General features: G+C 37.3%; 1 protein-coding gene across 1 annotated transcript in view; it reads left to right on the top strand.

Moving 5' to 3' along the window:
- LOC149300407 (fibronectin type III domain-containing protein 3B-like) overlaps positions 1–20,063 on the top strand; it is a 112,181-nt gene that overhangs the window by 3,878 nt on the left and 88,240 nt on the right. The window contains exon 2 of the mRNA XM_089485356.1: positions 2,693–2,768. Coding sequence (XP_089341482.1) covers positions 2,693–2,768 — 76 coding nt within the window. The remainder of the gene's footprint in view (positions 1–2,692; positions 2,769–20,063) is intronic.

Below are 20,063 nucleotides of genomic sequence, written 5' to 3' on the forward strand. Positions count from 1 at the left end.
ACGGAAGTACAAATGCAATAAAGCTGCAGCACATTGAAGTACAACTGTAGGTTTGCAATATAAAAAAAAAGTGCAGTAAATGTCCAGTAAAACTGCAGTACAGTGAAGTACAAATGCAGTAAAACTGCAGTAAATGTGCAGTAATACTGCAGTAAAAGTGCAGTATTGCAGTTTTTTCATGTCCAAGAAACTGCAGTATTACTTCAGAAAAACTGCAGTAATTTTTCGTAAGGGTAGAAGCTGCAGTCCTGCTGCAGAAGCTTCCACCTCCTCCAAGGCCTGACATTTCTTGTCACTGATTGGCTGCATGGTGCAGCCATTCAGTGACTATAAAGTGCTCCCATTGAAATAAATGGGAGGGCTTTCCATGCATGTGCAGGGGCTACTCTGCCTGCAATGTTCCTGAAGCCAGAACTGGAGCTGACTGGAGGTGAGTACGGTATGTTATATGCAGGTACATATTTAAAGGGACCACACAGCTGTCATATGGAGAGTTCTGAGTGAGGGGAATATAATTTCTAATCAGAAATTGAATATAATTGAATTGAATGGTTTTACTTCTCTGGTGTGATTATTCTACTCTATGTTTGTCCTTTGCCAATACTAGATCATTGAGGATAAACCCATTGGAAAATGTTGATCGTTTCTTGGCACACAAACAATTCTGTTTGTATAGCGCGCCCCTGAACAATATATTTTCTTCCTGCTCTGACATCACCCTGCGGTACTATATGGAAATCAGTCAATGCTCGGAAGTCGCATTATCTAAATGGTCCTGGATTAACTGCGCAGGATTCCACTTGCTCTATTTTTAAGATCACAGTGGTTTTTTAGTTACAGTGACAAGTGTGATGCAAAATGCAAAGTGTCTGCCAGCGGCTGACTCATCCTACTGTAGTCTGCCATGTTACACAAGGACAAGTTTTTTTTCTCCACCTTGACTCATAAAAGCACATTTCATAGGCTACGTTACCTCTGTAGAATAAAAATAATTAGTTGCACCCTTACATATCCATCATTGTCTAGGTACATATTGATGTAATGATTTATATATGAATGTATCCTTCTTTTCTTTGTATTTAAGTGATAGATGAAACAGGATACATTAGAGCTGTGTTGCCTTATTCCATTTATTTGCCTTGAAAGGTGTTTTTCTTCTCCATGTGAACCAGTTTAAGAAGATATGGTTGATATTTGTAGCTGTTTGAAAAGCAGACATGGTTTTTAGAGCAGACTATAAGTAATAGTGAGCAAAGAAGGTTGATAAGAAGCACAGGATGTAAAAGCAATAAGATCAGAAGGAACCACGAGGTCGCTCATTAAAATATGATGGAACACAGCTAAGTACTAAGCTACGCAGCTAGCTGCTCTTTAAATGATAAATTAGCAGCCGTCTTAATGCCTTTTTATAACATTACACTGCACAGTCGATCATTTTTTTTATATTCATGTAAGGCTCTTGATTATAATAAATCAGGCTATGGTATTAACACTTTATAATAATTTGACTCAGTGTACTTCATTAATCCATTTAATTTTTCACTCTCTGACCCTATTTATTATATTGGACAAGTAGTATTGAGAATAAAATATGGCTTTGTATTTAGAGACTAAAATATAAGCTCATTATCTTTGAATCATCTGTTATTAACACTAATCAAAATGGTGCTATGGGTTGATTGGGCACCGTCAACAGCACCGTACTTAAATTGGGAATGATACTTTAATTGCTACTTTGATAATGTTACATATTTAGCTTGTTGTGGACAAAAAACTGTGCCGACTCCTATTGTTCCCATTGCGCGCTGATCTAAGATTTAAACATCTGTATAATTGATATGCAGAAACATTAAGTCAACTGTTGACTGGGTACTTGCATAGTACAGAGGAGAATGTAATTGTAATGTCTTGATTTGTCCTGTAGAATATACAGTATAGTGTATGTGAAGCTCGAGGTGGGTGTCCACATCTTGGGCTATCCATACAACTTCTTCAAGTGTAGCTACAAGCTTATGTCTAAGAGTACAACTTTGACCCCAGCCCCAGTGAGCTTCAACATCAGAAATAGCTTGGATGGTCCTGTATAATCCATAGTTAAAGCAGTAAGATTTCTTGGAAGTCACTTCACTGATTGAACAATTCATTATGCAGGGCCAACTCATTCTGGCAAAGGAACTTGGGATAGCCCTTATAATGCACTGCTTCCATTTATACCGTAAAGTGACGTTTAATCAGACATTAGTCCTGACATCTCATTATAATTACAACATATATTCTAACACCAATTCTTATATTTACTTCTATGTCTATTACTGTTCAGTCCACAAAAAGGCATCACAATTGTTTAGTAAGGATACTATGGGTATTACGGCCAGATTTTGCCATTAGTACTTTTCTGGTTTAAGGGAATTAAGCTAGTTTTGTCCATGTATTACATAATTTGTATGATTCACCTCAAGGAACAAGCCTTTTAAAGGTCTGTGTTAGATAGACCAATATCACTAATCTCTTGTAAAATTTGATGGGAACACTTTGAATGATGAACATTTAGGATTTACCTAGGTACTGACTTGCTGCATTAAGTGAGATTTGTCAAACTATGACATCATCCATGAGACCAACATCCTTTCTCCAATAGAAATACCAGATGTCATCTTGTTCTGAAATACTTTCTTTTCCTTTATTCTCACAGGTCATACTAGTTCAGGTTAACCCAGGAGAAACCTTCACAATAAGAGCAGAAGATGGGACTCTGCAGTGCATCCCAGGTAAAATAAATAAACACATACATAAAAAGTTTCAAAAATACTATGTTTTTGCACAAGGATCTCGGTTTTAGGCCTTTACACATGCGCTTAGGTCTTGCGAGTTGCGGTGCTACACCAGCTGCCATGAAACAGGCTGTTCCACTGTTTCATAGATGTCTATACCATAATGACAAGAAAATCTATTATGTAGAGTGAGTTCATAAGGACGTAACAGGTTTTGAACAATTTTACATACATTTCATAAAATAACTGTTATATATATATATATATATATATATATATATATGTGTGTATATGAGAGAGAAGAGTGAACACTTTGTGTATATCATGCTCAATAAACTGGCAAATTATATGGATGGCATCCTTTAACGGTGGCAAAGAAAACAAAAACCATATGCACATAGGCTATATTTTTTTGTTTCCTGGGAAAGGCATTAAGTAGCCTCAAGTTTTATGAACCGAGAAGCTCAGCTTTCTTAAACAGTCCTCTTAGTACCATAAGCTGGCTGGCGGTCAGGGGGACTGGCAAAAGTCTATTAAATTATATGAGCGAGAAACTGATTACCTATTTCAGCATGAAGCAAGTATACGGCACTGTATTATCTAAGCCTAAGGAGCAATAAGCAAGAGAGCTATCTGGTTGTACAATTCAGAGGCTCATTTTCATGATTTAGTGAAGAGGCTTCACGAAATCAGGTTATCTGCCTGGTATCGATGTTCATGATATAGACCGTCTTTTCCTTAGAGAAAATCTGGAATCTATTACCAAATAGATAAATGATCCACAAATCACTTCTTTTATGCCAAATCTTTGGTGAAAGTATAACAGAAAATATAACTAAAAGGAAATGTTATGATAGGGAGAAACATTTAGATAATATACTATGCTGATGATATAGAAATGAAAAACTCCAAATTTGATGGCTGTGCGAGTTTACTTTTCCCACAGCACTGTTTGCTCTGTCATAGACTGCAGTGCTTGGGAATCCACGCTTGCAACAAAAGTGTGACAGAGCACACAACATTGTGGGTGCGTAAATGTAGACACACGGCTAGAAGAGGGGAGCGACAGGTAATTTTCACTTTTTAACCCGACATGTGCTAGTAATTAGGCAAATGGACCATGCGATCGGCATGCGGTGGATGGCAAGTCCGCTTTAATGTTTTCTTTCTTGTCTTTTCTCTATTGGTATAATAGTTTACAGATTGTGCATGTATTCGGGGTAATAGGACCTCAACACAGGTCAATCTTGCATCTTCTTGTGTCTTAGGTAATGAATCCTTTGGAACGGTTTAGTCATCTGTCCCTAGTTTAGGAGATACAGCATATCGGTTTTCACCAATGCAGTAAATGAATATGTAGGGTTAATTATGGAAATTAGGTCAAGATGTATGGATTCTGTTAGGTAATAAACCCAGTTATAGGGATTAGAGGCAGCGGTAGCATATTGCACATCTTACTTGGCAAACCTTAAGACTTTTGATCTGAAGTATGATATAGTCCACTGTAATATGTTTCCTAACACAAACTGAAGTTCGATGAGGTTAACCCTTCATACTGTAAAGTAAAGCCAGTGAGGTGAAACCATAACTGAAGTGTATGCTCTCCTGCAAACTTCCTTTTTAGTGAATATGCCCAATTGTGAATCGATTTTTTTTTTTCATTGAGACCCACATCGTTTACAGAAGCTTTCTCTCCATGAGAAGGATGCCACCAATCTTGAAGCAAGCCACCAGATTACACCAAGCCACCAGAAAAGCATGCACAAATGTTTGGCACACTTACGCACGTAAAATATCCCGTCACATTTGTTAACTAACAAAAGCAGGATGGAGTCGGGAGATCAACACTATGGCAGAGTTTCTTAGAGATGTCATGTGTAAAACTTGAGAGTGTTCCTTAAAAACTATCTTTATTGCAGTTTGTTAGAATTAAATAAAAATGTATCCACTGAATACATGATAAAAGTATTTAGTGTAAATATCATCGGTATGCACGTCAGATACGGAGGTCTGCTTTTCTTTTGGTGGCAAATGACAGCATTCATTCCTTTTTTCACTAACCAGCACTAGAGATCTGCTATTTTTATCATACTTGACCTGTCTACATTTGTTTGTGTCGCTTCTTATCTTCTGTTTCCAGAGCTACCCAGCCTGGGTTTCTCTGGACACCATCTTGCTTTGTTCCAAAAACACGTGCCAAGTAATTGTTTGCCGCTCAACCTCTTTAAACCAGTGTGTCAACTCTTGCCTCCAGGTCACGCACATACCTCTACTTAAGTGAATCGTGGCAAGCTTCTTGACATAACACGCATGCTTTTTTTACCTTTGTGAGACGTGATACCTGGAAGGTACGTATTCTGATTTTCACAGGTCTCGCTATTCTTACCACACCTGATTGAATAATTCCTAATTACAACCTGGGCATTATATATGCTTCTTCATCTCATTTGATTTTAGAAGAAATTTTGCGGTTTCTATTAATAAAAGTTTCTATCTATTATTGATAGGTAATCCCATTAACAAACAATACCCCATTTTTATTATTTGAGGACACACAATGGTTAACCGTAGACTTCTTTCTGTACATAGACACAGATATTTATTTTACATGCTATTATTCTCTTCATTGTCTAGAAGGCTACGAAAACTTTCACCCCGAAGGCAAGCCCAGCTAAATCAAGCAGTCATTTAGTATCTCAAAGCACTTTGGCTGACAACATTAAAATGCACCGGATATTGCTCTGTCTCACACATTTGCACTGAAAATCTATAAAGAGAGCAAAGAAAGGACCCAGTCAAGGTATAAGTGGTGTCTACATTTAGTCCAGACACTCTGGTGGCAAATATACAAATAAGGGGCCCAAAATATTCACATAACAGTGGACTAGGGGTTATTTCCCCCTCCCTCCGTTGGAGTTTGGATGGCGTACATGGACAAATAAGTAATATTTTTGTTTTGTTTCTTACAGTGGACATGCTATTAAACAGATAAGTGCTTGGGCAGTTAGGAGGTTCATAGGAAGTCAATAAGTTCAAAGGAATGCGGCCGTACTCATTCCAGATGTGGTTGCATAACAGGGAAAATCGTTTATATGGAGAATTTTATGGGGAAAATCACTTCTAAATGTGTTTCTAATTTTCCCAATCAACCCATTTGCTTTCTACGGAACATTTCTGGAAGCTGGGTTACCCATGTCACAGCTTAGAAAACAGTTATTATTTATAAAAAGGTGTTTAGTGCAGCATAAAATAGAATAAATACAGGGGCCAGTGCAATTTTCTTTTTCATACTCTCCCTTTCCCAACTTTACCATCTCTTACTCAAACCCTGATCATGTTATTGAATCCTAGTCAATATAACACCCACTGTTATAATGCTTCTCTATTTCTCTTGTTCTTTCACGACCCCCCATTTATTATTGTCCTCCGTCTGCACCTTGTCCATTTGTATATTCTGCCTAGGTATGTTTGCCCTATTCCCCCCAATTGTATATTTTTGCTCCCTCTCTCCTGCCCATTTCTCATTCACTTCTGCCCCTTTTATGAATTCCTGCCCCCTTCTTTCCCGTTTGCATCTCTAGGTCCTGTGGTGGATCCTACAGTATATACTATCCCCCATATGTAGCCCTGTTTAGTATAACATATCTTTTGATCTTCCTTTTGCCCCTTTCCACGAGAATACGTAAATATTTTCTGTTTAATCGGAGGAGGGGAAGAAGACCTATTTTTAAGTTGGATTAAAATGGTATGCAAAATTAACGTAAATGTGCATTTTAGCACCCTGTACTGCTGGACAGGATTACATTGATTACATACAATCCGGGGCACATCATTTTGGTGACTAGAGCCTAGAAACTTTAGGTTATTTATATCATCAAATTTTCCGAAATAACAGTAACATTACCCAAATCACCCATCTTCCCTTTTTGTCGTTTTTACAACACTTTTGTGTATTACTAAATTATACATTCATGGGCATTAATATCACTTAAATCCAGTTTACAAAAACGCTACGTAAAAGCAAATAAAACAACAACTGGTGTATTTCCACTTTGAGCTAAGAGGTTGTCTGGAGTTTGTTGGAACAGCAAGATGTCTGCTCCCAGAGACATAACAATGGCCAGTTTAGTCCAGAAGGTGTGGATGCTGAAGGACCGGCGCGCTGTATAAAGGTATTTTACGTGTGATTTCCTTTTAGCATTATATTAGGATTCCCAGCTCAGTTCGTGTATATCTCTGGCCTTTGCTTGTTTTTAGGCTTGGAGCGTTTGCAGAAACCAACAGCGGTGGATTGCGCTGCTTGCTGGCTGCTCCAGACGGTTATGAATGTGACCTGGCAGCCAGCAGGGTTTCCTGCCGACGTGGCCTCCCACTACCCGAGCAGAACAGAGCAGCCTCAGTATATAGCACAGGAGACGGTTAAAAGATGAATCACTACTGCTAAGGAAAAAAAAGAAATAAGGCTGAGACAGAGTGTTTGAATCCTGAAAAACAAAGAAAATCCCCAACCTCAGCAAAATGTAGAAAACGTATGCTTTTATTTATATTCCCGGCTAAACATATTTGGTTATTTAAATGACACTGATTATAAGTGTTGTCGAAAATAAGTTTTTTAACTTGACATTGTCAAAACTTTCATGGCTTAACTTAACCCTTTGTGCGCCTTTAAATCAAAGGGTGTGCTAATCATAAAACTTTTAACACAACAGTCTAAAATGGCATAGATTACATTTGTATGGTTGAGATATTAGTATCCTAGTTTTCATAAATAAAACGACTGTTTCATATCTACAGATAAGTATGGATTTAATCCATTTTACATTTTTCACAGCTTTGAACCAATAACATGGAACAGGTGGTGTTCTTAAATAGGGTCCAATCATGACCCTATCCTACCATAATTACGATTTATTGAGTTATATACCACCATCATATTTTGCAGTGCTGTCCCCCACCTATTTTCTAATTTCTCTGCCGAATATTTGACATAACTTCCAGTCTCCCCATACAAAAACTGTAAAAAAAATTCTGACACTTGTGTTCCATGCTGAAGGTGAAGAGGTTAGGTTAAGGTGGTGGGAGCATAAAGTCAACCTCTCCAAAATGTAACTTGAAGAATGACCCAGATACGGGTTCTCTTTTTTGCTTACTCAGTTTAAGTATTTCATTGCCAAAGTGTGAGAAATGCACAGCTCAACACTTAAGTGATAAATAAAAGAATGTCTGTAAAAGAATAATAAAATAAGAATTATTGGAAAATAGTTCTTCTTTCTCATTAATGGAAATTATTTCATTATATTAGCATTAATATTATGAAGCATTGTGCATCTATACCCTTTTTAAAATACACATTCAACTGTGGTTTACCTATTTCCTAGAAAGAACACTTTAAAACAGACTTCTTTACTTTTAAATATCTTGACCTGTGGGGCATCATCAAATATTTGTTACTAAAGTTCTTCTATAACATGATCTTTCTTCCCCATGTGGTTATTTACCTGCTTACATGGTACCCAGTTTAGCTCAGTACTTAAAATACCAAATGCTGCATTCTTATTGTGGAAATTCCACAACTGTCACTTGGTCCAGTGTAATCTGTTTATCTAACTATGGTCATTAGTCTACTTCACCTCTGTGGTCTTTTAAAGTTTCCTATGTTTGCTTGACCTATGACATTAGGGTCAAAGCTGCTCAGATTACTGTTCAGAATTATTGCCATTATGCATTTTGAAGGGCCAACCACAGTGAACCCCTCTTGGAAGAAGTGGTAATGGGACACATTTGGACAGCTTACCTTTAAACCATTAGGGTCCAAAACAGCTACTTATTTAGAAACGTCAATGTTGTATTACAGTGCTGTCTTAGGTTTGTCTTAGGGCAGCTCAACCTACCATCCTCCAGAACCAGCCTCTGAGGCCATTTTCCTCTCTATCACTACTAAAGGAATGGACCTCCATAATGTGAATGGTCCTATTGAACAGATACATATGGAGAAGCCTGAAACCCTTTTATTTGTGGCAAAGAGGTTGCTGATCCCCTTAGTCCAGTATTTGCCACTGGTTGTCACATTGTCAGATGTTTATGTGTATGTAATAGCACAAGTGCAAACACAAAAACAGAGATACACAACAAAAGCTTTCACAGGGGCACATACCACGCAGCTCCGAGGATGGTTGTAATGTTTTGGCCGGAGAGAGAATGTCTTTTCCCTAGCAATTTCAGGACAGTACCCAGCATTAAATGGCTATAGGATACAGAAGTGCACACATTCACATCAGTTTGTATATTCTTGGTTGAAATCACATAAGCTCACCCCAGTCGGGTGAAATGAGTTCACTGGCAATAGGGAGGAGGGAGACACAAGTCCACACAACGAAATCTGAAATCGCATTACTTTCCTACTCTAGCACCGAAACCTCCTTACAGAGCACAGACTTGTGGAAATTTCCAGCCTTGGTCTCAAGGTCTCACAACTACAAAGTGGCTTTTATCACCAGAATGCCACTTAGGGAAATGTGTGTTTCCTTATTCATAGCTATATGACCTCCCTAGGAATGCGACAGACTGAATGAAAGTGTGAAATGGAGATGGGGCTTCTTTTAAATGCATTCCTTTCATCCTTTAAGCCTGAACCTTAAAAGACCTTTTTCCAGGGGACTCTCTCATTTTTTCAGCTCTGCAAAGGCCATTTGAAAGACAAATTGTAACTATTGTTAGTTAAACCTGCATTTAACAACACGGTTAGTTAAATCTGCTCCCAAAGCAGGAAAATTATTGTAATTGTTTCATTATTTATACATCTTGTGAACTGTGATGTGCAATTAGAGTTTTCTTTTAATGATTTGCAAAATGAAGCTCATGCTTCTACATTTCTCTTAATGACAAGATGTATCATATACTTGCCAGTGGCCCGATTCCCTGCAAATGAGTAGATCAAAGGATGTTTTTACTTTACTTACCTCTGGGTAAAACTATGCCATTATTCGTTTAAATGCCCCTGCTTAAAGTGTACCAGTTTTCAACTCACTGTGGGGGTTTTAATTGAACCTAGCGCAAAGTACGCAAATTGGTCTTGTCATTTTAGCAACCCAGGGATTCTTTCTACTCAGTGGACCATTCCATTGGTTGCTATAGTTATAAGAATCACTTTTTTATACAAAACCACCATTGTGCTCTGCACATTTTAAGTGTGCCACTGGTGGATTTTGGGAACACATGGGCTAACTGCTCAACAAACTCATCATTCTTTATTGATGTGCAAAACCTAGCTTCGGTAGGTTGTTCTGCAATCCAGCTGTGTATCAGTGTCGGGGGCAGATTCTGATAAAATAGCCCCAATAAGCTCTGTGATGAATCTGCAAGAGGGGATCCTGAGATTTTACCCATATATATAAATATATGTATACACACATACCCATTTCTCATATTTCTGGGAAAACATAGCTTAATGCCGTTCAGTATATGAGATGCATATGAGAAGCATCAGTGATGGATCAGTGACTGATTCCACTGTGTTAGTTTATATAGTTACATACTGCAGGCCAACACTCTACATGTGTCCTGGGAAAATGGCTGGTACTAGTCTCCCTAGTACCAATATTGCAAAAGTATATAATATCCAACTTCAACTGCCATCGTATAGGATGTGATATGATCTAGATGAAGGTAAGTGGATTTAACAAAGAAATGGCCCATCTGTTCTACCCATTTTTCTTGATGTAAAGACTCAGACCTTAATCAGTCCCTGGTCTTGTCTTAAAATTGGGATCTGCCTATTTCTTGCATTTTAACCTTGCTATTTTATCCTCTACCACTTCCAATAGTGAGCTAGTAGAATCTTTAAGATGTCCACCACCTTTTAAGCCATGTAATTAATGATATTCCTAGCTTTACTTAAAATTACATATGTTTCTCTTTTTTCACTTGGCCTGAAAATAATTGTGATGTTTGGCTATGAAGCTGCTCACTGGATTGTGAAACCTTGGGACAGTTTTGGAAAGTAATAAAATAAAAATATTTCATGAAAACCAGCATAAACAGCAATTAGGATATATTTTTTTAAAAGATGTCTTTAAACAAAGCTCAAATAAGACTTTCTAATTTACTCAAGAGTGACCCAGGTGGCCAGAGAGTCTGACTGTTATAGTTACAGACAGGAGCTACTGAAAACCACACTGAAAGCGAATATATATATTCCAGCTTTTATACTAAAATGAGGATGTTTTATATTGGAATGGAATGTCCTGTTTACATTTTTCCTTCCAAAGAGTCTATGACTGCCTGTGTCGTCTTTGCCACAAGTGCAGCCATTATCATTATTTGTTCTATTTGGGGAGCACATGAATTATTAAACTTGGCCTCTGTAATGCGTCTGCAGGAGGATCATGGGATTTTATAATGCGCGGAACTAGTGCCATCTCGACTGAAAATTTCACTCCGTTTCCCCATCAACATATTAGTTGTTGCATGTCCCTTTCATATGATTGCTGTACAATTTATACAACTCAAAAGCTATACCAGTCGGAAAGAGTATTTGGTGACATTCAGAATTCTGAACAGAAAATTACACATGACAATCCAAAAAGTGCTTACCCAAACAATGGGCAAACAACAAACTTGATTAAGACACAGGGTATCGCTACTTGTGTTCATCGTCCATGATCACTCAAAGCACTTTTAGAAATGCACGGTGATTATCTGCTAAATTCATTATCCAGTAGCAGTGTTGATATTACTTTAGGGGCCAGATACAGAATGTTCTTGGATCATATTGGGGAAAGCTTTTGAAGTGAGGGTAGTAAAGCAAAAAGGAGAGGCAGTGCAGCCTCATAACAGCAGTAGACCTTTGCTTACAGCAAAATAGAATGGGTCAAAAATAATAATATTCATTCTAAGCTTTACTTGTTGGGGGGTTGAGCCCACATATATAGGGGATATAGTTCTACAGAAATTGTATTATTGAATGGCCCTATGGCTAGATGTTTGGGCCCTGTTATATTAGTATGGGTAGGCACCAACATTGTTCATGGTGGGCCTTTACAGGGTATGGGGGACAATTTAATGATGTTCTATGGACCTTTACAAACCTTGCCACGGACATTGGTGCATTGTACAGACATTTTACTTATCCCTGAATACTAGCTGAAGTCCCGTACATAGGGTGTGCAATTGTCCGGCCAAACAAGACATGATCACATATCCAGTTTGGTAATGATCAAGTGTAGCCTCTCATAGTACAGATGTCATTAAAGTGAACACTCACTTGGGTAGAAAGAATAATGTGCAACGTGACTAAAAGATCGAGTGCTGCGTACAACAAATTAATATGGAAAAAATGGTGAATATTAATGGGGGTACTTTCCATACTGAAGACGCAAGGATCCCACACTTAAAGGGGAAGTACCCCCATTAATAGCTACATTTTTTTTTTTCACGTATTAATTTGTTGTGCGCAAAACTCAATCTTTTGGTCACATTATACATGCTTATCTACTATACCCATGCATGATTGAAAAGATTCTAATGTAGCTCTATAGTATATATATTTCCTGCTGGCATCCACAGTAAAAAAAAAAATATGGTCATTCTTACTTAGATACCTCTCCAAAAACAGGCATCTAGTTCTAACTTGCCACAGCTATAGAGCTGATGTCAGCAAGGTTATAAATCCCATTAGATTTGACATGAATGAATACAAAGTTCTGAAAAGGAACCTCTCTTTAACCTTGCCATTGCCAGAAGGCTGTATAACACATCGCAGTGTCAGTCACCCCTCCACCCTGGAAAGGTCTAAACGGTATAGCAAGTAAAACGCGGTAGTTTCCGATACCTGCTGAAAGCTGAAAAACACATACAGAGATTGCAGACTGTATGAAAGGAGGTCTCATTGAGGGACAGAGGGGTTTTTGAATAACAGCAAGGATTAATCTCTGTAGACTGAGTGCACAAAGAGCTTCTGTGTATGTCTTCCGTAGCTTGACAAAGGCTGTCAGCCAAGCTCCCTGTGGAGTTTACATACTATAAAAAATATTTACAATTTCCCATGTGTTTACGTTATTAAATCTCTAACTTTTGTGCATCGAGTTTGTATTATTAGCATTATTTTGTGTGATTGACATCATATTTAAAAAATAATAGGAACTGAACATATGTATTTTTTCTAGTATTTTCTGGAGATTGTAGTGAATAGTAAACCTTTTGATATACCAAAATCAGGTCTATGAATGTATCTATCTATCTATCTATCTTATCTATCTATCTATCTATCCATCTATATGTCAATTTTTTTCTCCTTGTCCCATTAAGTAACAGGCAGACATGCAGTTTTAGTTTTAAGAGCTAAACTAATTTTTGTTTTGTGTAGCATCTTCATTAAAAGCATCAGAAGAATGTACTTTAAGTTTAATGGATTGTGCGCCATTGTACATCCTTCTGGCACTTGAACGGTAAACGCACATAAATGTTCATTATTGGAGGTCCAGACCAGCTACTCCAATTGCAGTGATGGAACCCAAATGTCTTCATGACAGTTCTGACTGTAGGATGTAAGAAGCTTCTTTAGTTCTTTTATATCCTAAAGATCTTTCATTGTGTTCATTTTGATGAAACAGAATCCCATAAGATAATTCATCAGAATACAGCAGCAATTTTGAAAATGTCCTGTAATATTCACAATATATATATATATATATATATATTTATAAATATATATATATATATATATCTGTCTCAACAATGCTTATCGGCCATTAAAGTTAAGGCATTAGCTCTCATTTATTACTAACTTGCATCTATGGTAATTAAAATTAGACATGATGAAATAACTGATGTGGAGGTCTTTAACATTTCAATTGACCAAAGGGACACATTTTAGGGGTGTGCAGTTAAGTGACCTGTTAGTAGCAATTTATGTAGTGGAGGAAGAATAATGTATTTTACTTACAGCCCGTGATTCCTTCTTTTTTTAGTACACATTGTGACTTTTAGGGATGTAGAACACTGTGATACACTCATGCCCACCAAACATTCTGCGATCCTAGGAAAGAAAGACGTTTAATTCCCAAATAAATAGTGTGTCCTTCATAGAGAGAGACACATGGAGGTATGGAATAATAATATAGAAAAACATAGGATTTGATTATTCTTTTATACCAGTAGGCAAAGGATGATTTAATAGCTGCCTGCCAGTAAGCACTGTAACTTAAATAATAATGTGAATAGGGTTGTCAAGCAAATAACGGGAAATACCTGTTTGGTTAAAATTGAAAATATAGTAATATTTGAGTACTGATCCGGTGCTTTCCGCTCACAGCTCTCAATAACATGCCAATCTGAGAGTCATTTCCATGTAGAGGTTGACTTTACCCTGCAATCGGGCCCCCTTGTTAGTTAAAGGGTCAATGGCAAACATGATGCAGGCCATATGGCCACATAGCCAGTGTACTCTGTAAATAAACCACAGCTAAGTTGTGTTTAACCCATTCATTCCCAGAACTTAGTTCCTCCACTATGAATGCTATTGTATACAGTGCATAAGACCCCCCACATAAGAGGAGCGAGGATTCGTTTTTGGTAAATTGATTGAGTGCAACTAGAAAGAATATTTATGCACTTTTTATGTCTTTTTTTGAAAATCTATTAATTGCGTAGGTTTTGTTAAAGGTGGTGCAGCTGGGTGACACATATAAACTGAGGCTTGTATTTTGAAGTTTTCTGTAAAGAATAATGCATGTTGTACCTCCTTATATAAATATAGTCTTGATCACTCAACTAATGCTTCACAAACTTTGTAATCTATCCTTTTCTTGTAAGGATAATGTTTCGGATACCTTGAAATCACATATGGTTTCTAGTAATGTGGAATGCCTCTTTCCCAATAGGTGTAACCCTTAGAGTGCCAGGGGTGATTTGCTTGTTCCTTTGTTTTTTTCATAGGCCCCTTGCGTCCTCCGCATTGCAGGGGGCCTAAGGGCTATGTGCCATATGATATTGGAACTCCTGCTAAAGATTTAGTTGATTATTGTTTGTAGGTGTTTTGATGGCTTCATATCAATGTATTATTTTTTATTTAGAGCTTTGTGGAAATCTACACACACCAGTTCCAAATGCATGCTCACACGTTGACTTTCTACAAGACTCTTTAAATCCTCAACGTGAGGTAACCACGGGGAAGCTGCAGTCTCAAAAAAAGCATTTTGTGTTACTCAAACAGACCTTTTCTGCAGTACAACTGCCTGGTGCCGAGGGTATCACAATAGAGACAATGTTTTTATGTCACAATAGAAGTAAGTATTGCTTTCAATTTTGTGAATTCTATGAATCCTGAAACTACTTATCCTGCTTAGTTTTTCTAATGTTCATAAAGTATAAATATCGGAACCAACTCTTCCAAATCCTTACAAAAGAGAGGAAATACAGAGATGCAAAGTCTTTCACACTGTGAGCTTCTGAAAGAACAATTGATTTTGCAAGAATTAACAGAAAACTGTTATTCTCTGAAAGTACCACATATAGCTCACACAACATCTTAATGTTCTTACTTTTTATTTTGTTCTAAATAAAAGAACACCTTTTAGCTGACTTTGCAGAATCATGGGTTAATGGCTTTGTTGCTATTGTGATCTTTACCGAATGGTAACAAATACTTATATGTGCTTCATACAGTGTCTCCCCTGTTGTATTCTTTCTTGGAATTTTCTTCTTTTTGGAGATGTTGTTAAAATGCTGGCAAGACATGCAGGTAAATGCCAAGGTTCAGACACAATGTCTGTCTGCGGTTTGGCCAGTAACCTTGAATTCCTGAGATTGTGTCGTCTTTGCTACTCTTTGACCTTGAAAGATTGGCATGTTAATACCCTGTCTGTCCTCAAGTTTCCCATTGCGTAGCTTCGTTTTTATGTCAGTGGTTTGTCTTCTTTTTTTTCAGAAATGGAAAATGTCCCAAATAATGAGCCCTAAATATGCACTACATTGATACGCACAATGTAGTTGACTAATCTAGAACCCTAAGCTAATTTGCTTGGAAGAGATGGCATATTTAATTGATATAAGTAGAGGGAATAACTAGTTCACGTTACTCGATGGTGCCTGATATGCTATCAAGAAATTAATAATGACACTCCTTGAGAAAATATAATATAGGATATGCAATATAGGTTTCTTAGCAACATCTTGACCAAAGGTAAATTAAAAAATATGATCAATGGATCCTTAAGCCAAAAACCAGGTCTCCATTGGTAGGTCATTTTAGTTGGGTTGCCTAAACAATTCTCAGTGTTAGAGGTTAAGTGCATAGGAACTTCATGCCCCATGATGCTTTGCTCAGACATTGACACTGTCCGCTTGATGTATAATGTCGAATAAGAATCTTTAGAGGTGTCGTTTCAAAACTTGTAGGGAGTCCTACTGAAACTGAGAAAGGGCTTACATGGGCAGTGTTTGGCTGCAGAGCTGTTGTAGATCATTAATTGAAAAATATAGAAATAAAGAAAATGTTTTAAACCCTATGATGTACACTTGTGTTTACAGAGCTGTGATATGTACTGCATTTGTTAGTCAAGTTTTGATTTTAGCCTACGGGTTGTTTGATAATACTTGAGTTTTTTGGACACACCATACAACCAGGGAGTTCCTGATTACGAAAATATGTAAATGTTGTTTTTTCTTTCACACAGATGGAAATACTTAGAGGGAAATTATCACCTTGCTACAAATTATTTTAATTGGATCTAACAGCCCATGAAATGTTCTATGACAATCCTCAGACTTAGAAGGGAATCGTACATGAGAAATGTATATATTTCTTTCTTGTATAAGTAACTGTTATGTACCAAAAAACAGATTTGCTGATGTTGCAACACCAGGATGCATGTCTGTCTGCGCCGCACAAATTGTTTGTCTTTGGGCTGTAGCTGGATATGCCGTATAACATCCCATTTATACTAGGAACTGTTCTTATATGGTTAGATAGCTTCTTTTAATGACATATTTTACATTACATAGAACCACAATAGCCAACCATCTCATGTTCAATCATTATTAATATCATAGTTAATAACAAATGGTAACAAATGGATATCTTTAAATGTATTTTTATAGTCTAGCGCTAAATTGGTAAACCTTGTTTTGCTCTCTAACTCCAGATATTAGTATAGGACAGAGAATTTGGCTTCATAATTGTTATATTGTCAGTGAAATCATCAAGCACTGTACTTCATTTGACTTGCAGATATATCTTGTCCCTTTGTCAAGAGCTCAATGGAAGACTTCCTTTAAACTAATCCATATGCGCATGATGTCATCAGAGATGAAAAAATGGTATATACAAGGGAAAAATTATATTGGACTATACATCCACCCTGAAAATTGTTTAAACTAGAATAAATCCAACCGGTATGAGGTCTCGATCGAAATATCTATAAATTACCAGATGTTAATCAAGAACTCTGAATTTCAAGTATACAATGCACAAAGATTACCAAATTTTAGATTGAACAAGGGAACATCGGTTTTGAAAGGCACAAATGACACTAAACAAAAGCTTATTAGAAACCCTCTGGGCTCCTATTCAGCAGACATTTTATTTCCATGCTAATCCTCTTTTTTTAATGTTAATCTTCTCTTTGCCAAATTGCTTGAATTTTATGTAGCAACCAGTAGAATACAGATTAAATGTAAAATAGATGAGCATATTTAAACAGTTAATTGAAAACTAGAAAATTAAACTTAAAATGCATGTCTTTTAGTTCGCATATATAGTCTTGAATGTAACCCTTCCAGTATTTACCATCATTTTTCTATCAAATAAATGAATTAAAAATAAATTAAAATAGACGCACATCTGTTAGTGAACACTTGAAGGATGTCCTGTAAATCACATCATGCAAAACTGGATGTAAGTTTTCCTGCTCTTCTGCTTAAAATAACCAAAACTTACCTAGCACACATTGCTAGGTACCCTACTGACACTAATTGTTGGATATATATTTAAGTCATTCTGCAGCATTTGTCCATATCCTGACTTGGGGGTCTTCTTGGGCCGCAATAAAAATCTCATACTTTCCTTGTTCTTTACCAAGGACATTAATATATTCTGTGCTGCTTGTTTACAATGCTTGCGAAAATGTCCAAAGAGTACCGTGCTCCAGTCGTAATCTACTTTTTTGGAACTCCTTTTTGTGGAACAGGGAACTCCTGGAATTCCTCCAGAAAATCTTCTGCATTTTCTTGGTCAATCTTGATCTGAACTTAAATATCATGTGGACCTAAGAGCCAATTCATTATTGATCATCATCTTTTATCCTTATAACCTATCCCTAAGACCCACCCTTGGGCACAAATATTGATGCCAGCGCCTGAAGGCACCTTGTGGTATTCAACCTGGGAACAGCACTGCTGGAACAATTACAATATAAGAGATTTCGTCTTCTATGGTTTCAAGATGTGTTTTATTTGGAATTGATTTTCTCTACATTAACTTAATGGCACAAATGGACTATTGTCCAAGCTGATGCAGCATACCAAACAAGTCAAAATGGTTAAAACCACAATCTTTGCTCACAAGCTGGTGGGGATTTTCAAGTAAGCGTTTCTCAATTTTCTCCAGTGCCAGTTACACACCAAGAGTCTCTGTGAACTATGAATAGACACACAGACTTGTTTATGTGAATGGCTTATACAGTAGCACCTGTATGCCTTTTCTGAAACTCAAAGAAATGAGAAAACATCCCCACGATCAGGAGTTTTAGGTAATTATGCATATATGAAAGTATAATGCTGACATTTATATTTGCTATAAAACCTCTCTATGTAAGTCTAGCACAAGAAAGAACCTAATAGAATGTATGTAATGAAGGCAATTATATTAAATCTATGAACAATAATCAGTGATATGGTCATATGATCTATGTAATAAGAATATGATTAAATTTTTGTATTTATTAGCAATATCTGGGATGTGGTAATTCCATGTTACGAGATTGCTATTTTCTTTGAATTGCCATCAAACTGCACTCAAAAGCCTCCCATGATTTTCTAAATTGTTCTTTATGAGCAAATTAAACATCAATACATTAGGCTATCCATAGATGCGCAGTAGGATAGAGAATGGATCTGATTGAGCCCTTTGGGTTCCTGTAGTCCCTTATGTCTGCAGGTCCCTTCCCTGGCTATTCTGCTAGTATTTCTACCCATGGACCTTTACGATATTGTTATTCCAGGTGAGCTCAGTGATGTCAGGTGTTTTTGCTTTACATCTTCTGATATTCTGATCGATATTTATAACATACAAAGCAATGGTGGCGTACCTGAGTATAATACTTCTACAGTTGAGTTTTTAGATAGTTGCCATCTAGCCGCTAAATCAGAGCAGTGCTTTACAGATGGATAAACTACATTCTACAAATATATTATTATTGATGCTTTTTATTTAAAATACAGCTATATAAATTACTTAGACATGCACGAGAACGGATAAGAATGGTAAATTAAAGACAAAGAGCTTGCTTGTCTGAATTCTGTCCTGATGTGGGAACGCAGTCTGCTTCTTCTTTCTGTGGGCTAACGGGAATCCTGATGTTTGCTGAGTGGATGGCTGGACATACTGTCCAAACAGAGCTATGTTTGCCAACTGAGAACATATTGCAATCTCTGTGAGGCTCCCTATCATAGATTGAATAGGTTCTGTTGTGCTCAACGGGTTGACTGTCAAAAGGAAATAACTTTTTTTTTCTGCTTGAAACCTTCACTGTTGCTTGTCTGAGAATTTGAGAGTGGAGACCTGTGAAAAGCATTGCAGGACATAGCCATCGGAAGGCTTCCATAATTAACCCCCTGGGCACCACAGGGTTGCACCTTTCTACCAGTATGCATACATGTTACCGTATCACTCCTGCTTATACTTATTATTAGTGACCAGTGGTGTACTTGGGGGGGTCCACCCCATGTGACACTGATCAGGTGGGTGCCACACTGACACACACAGGCCCCAAGTCTGCCAAAAAATTCCCTCTCAGTGTCTCAATACCTTCTCCACTGAACGTTTCAATGTTACTCTCTACTTTCCCACAGCTCTACTTCTTATCTTCTTGTTCTTCTGCCAGACCGGTCAAGGCTTTGTGCATCTTAAGCATCTATAACGTCTTTCATGCTCTGATTGCCTGGCCTTAATTGGCCATTGAAATGCCTTGTAGTCTGGTCGCCAATGTAAGATTGGTGGCTGGTGGCAGGTCCTATTCTTGATACACAAAGATACACATGCAGATATATAAGAACGTAGACTGTGGCCAAGTGTAT

Source organism: Sceloporus occidentalis, unplaced genomic scaffold, assembly GCF_023333645.1.
Source record: "Sceloporus occidentalis isolate IW3139 unplaced genomic scaffold, rSceOcc1.0.p SCAF_25, whole genome shotgun sequence".
NCBI classification, from domain to species: Eukaryota; Metazoa; Chordata; class Lepidosauria; order Squamata; family Phrynosomatidae; genus Sceloporus; species Sceloporus occidentalis.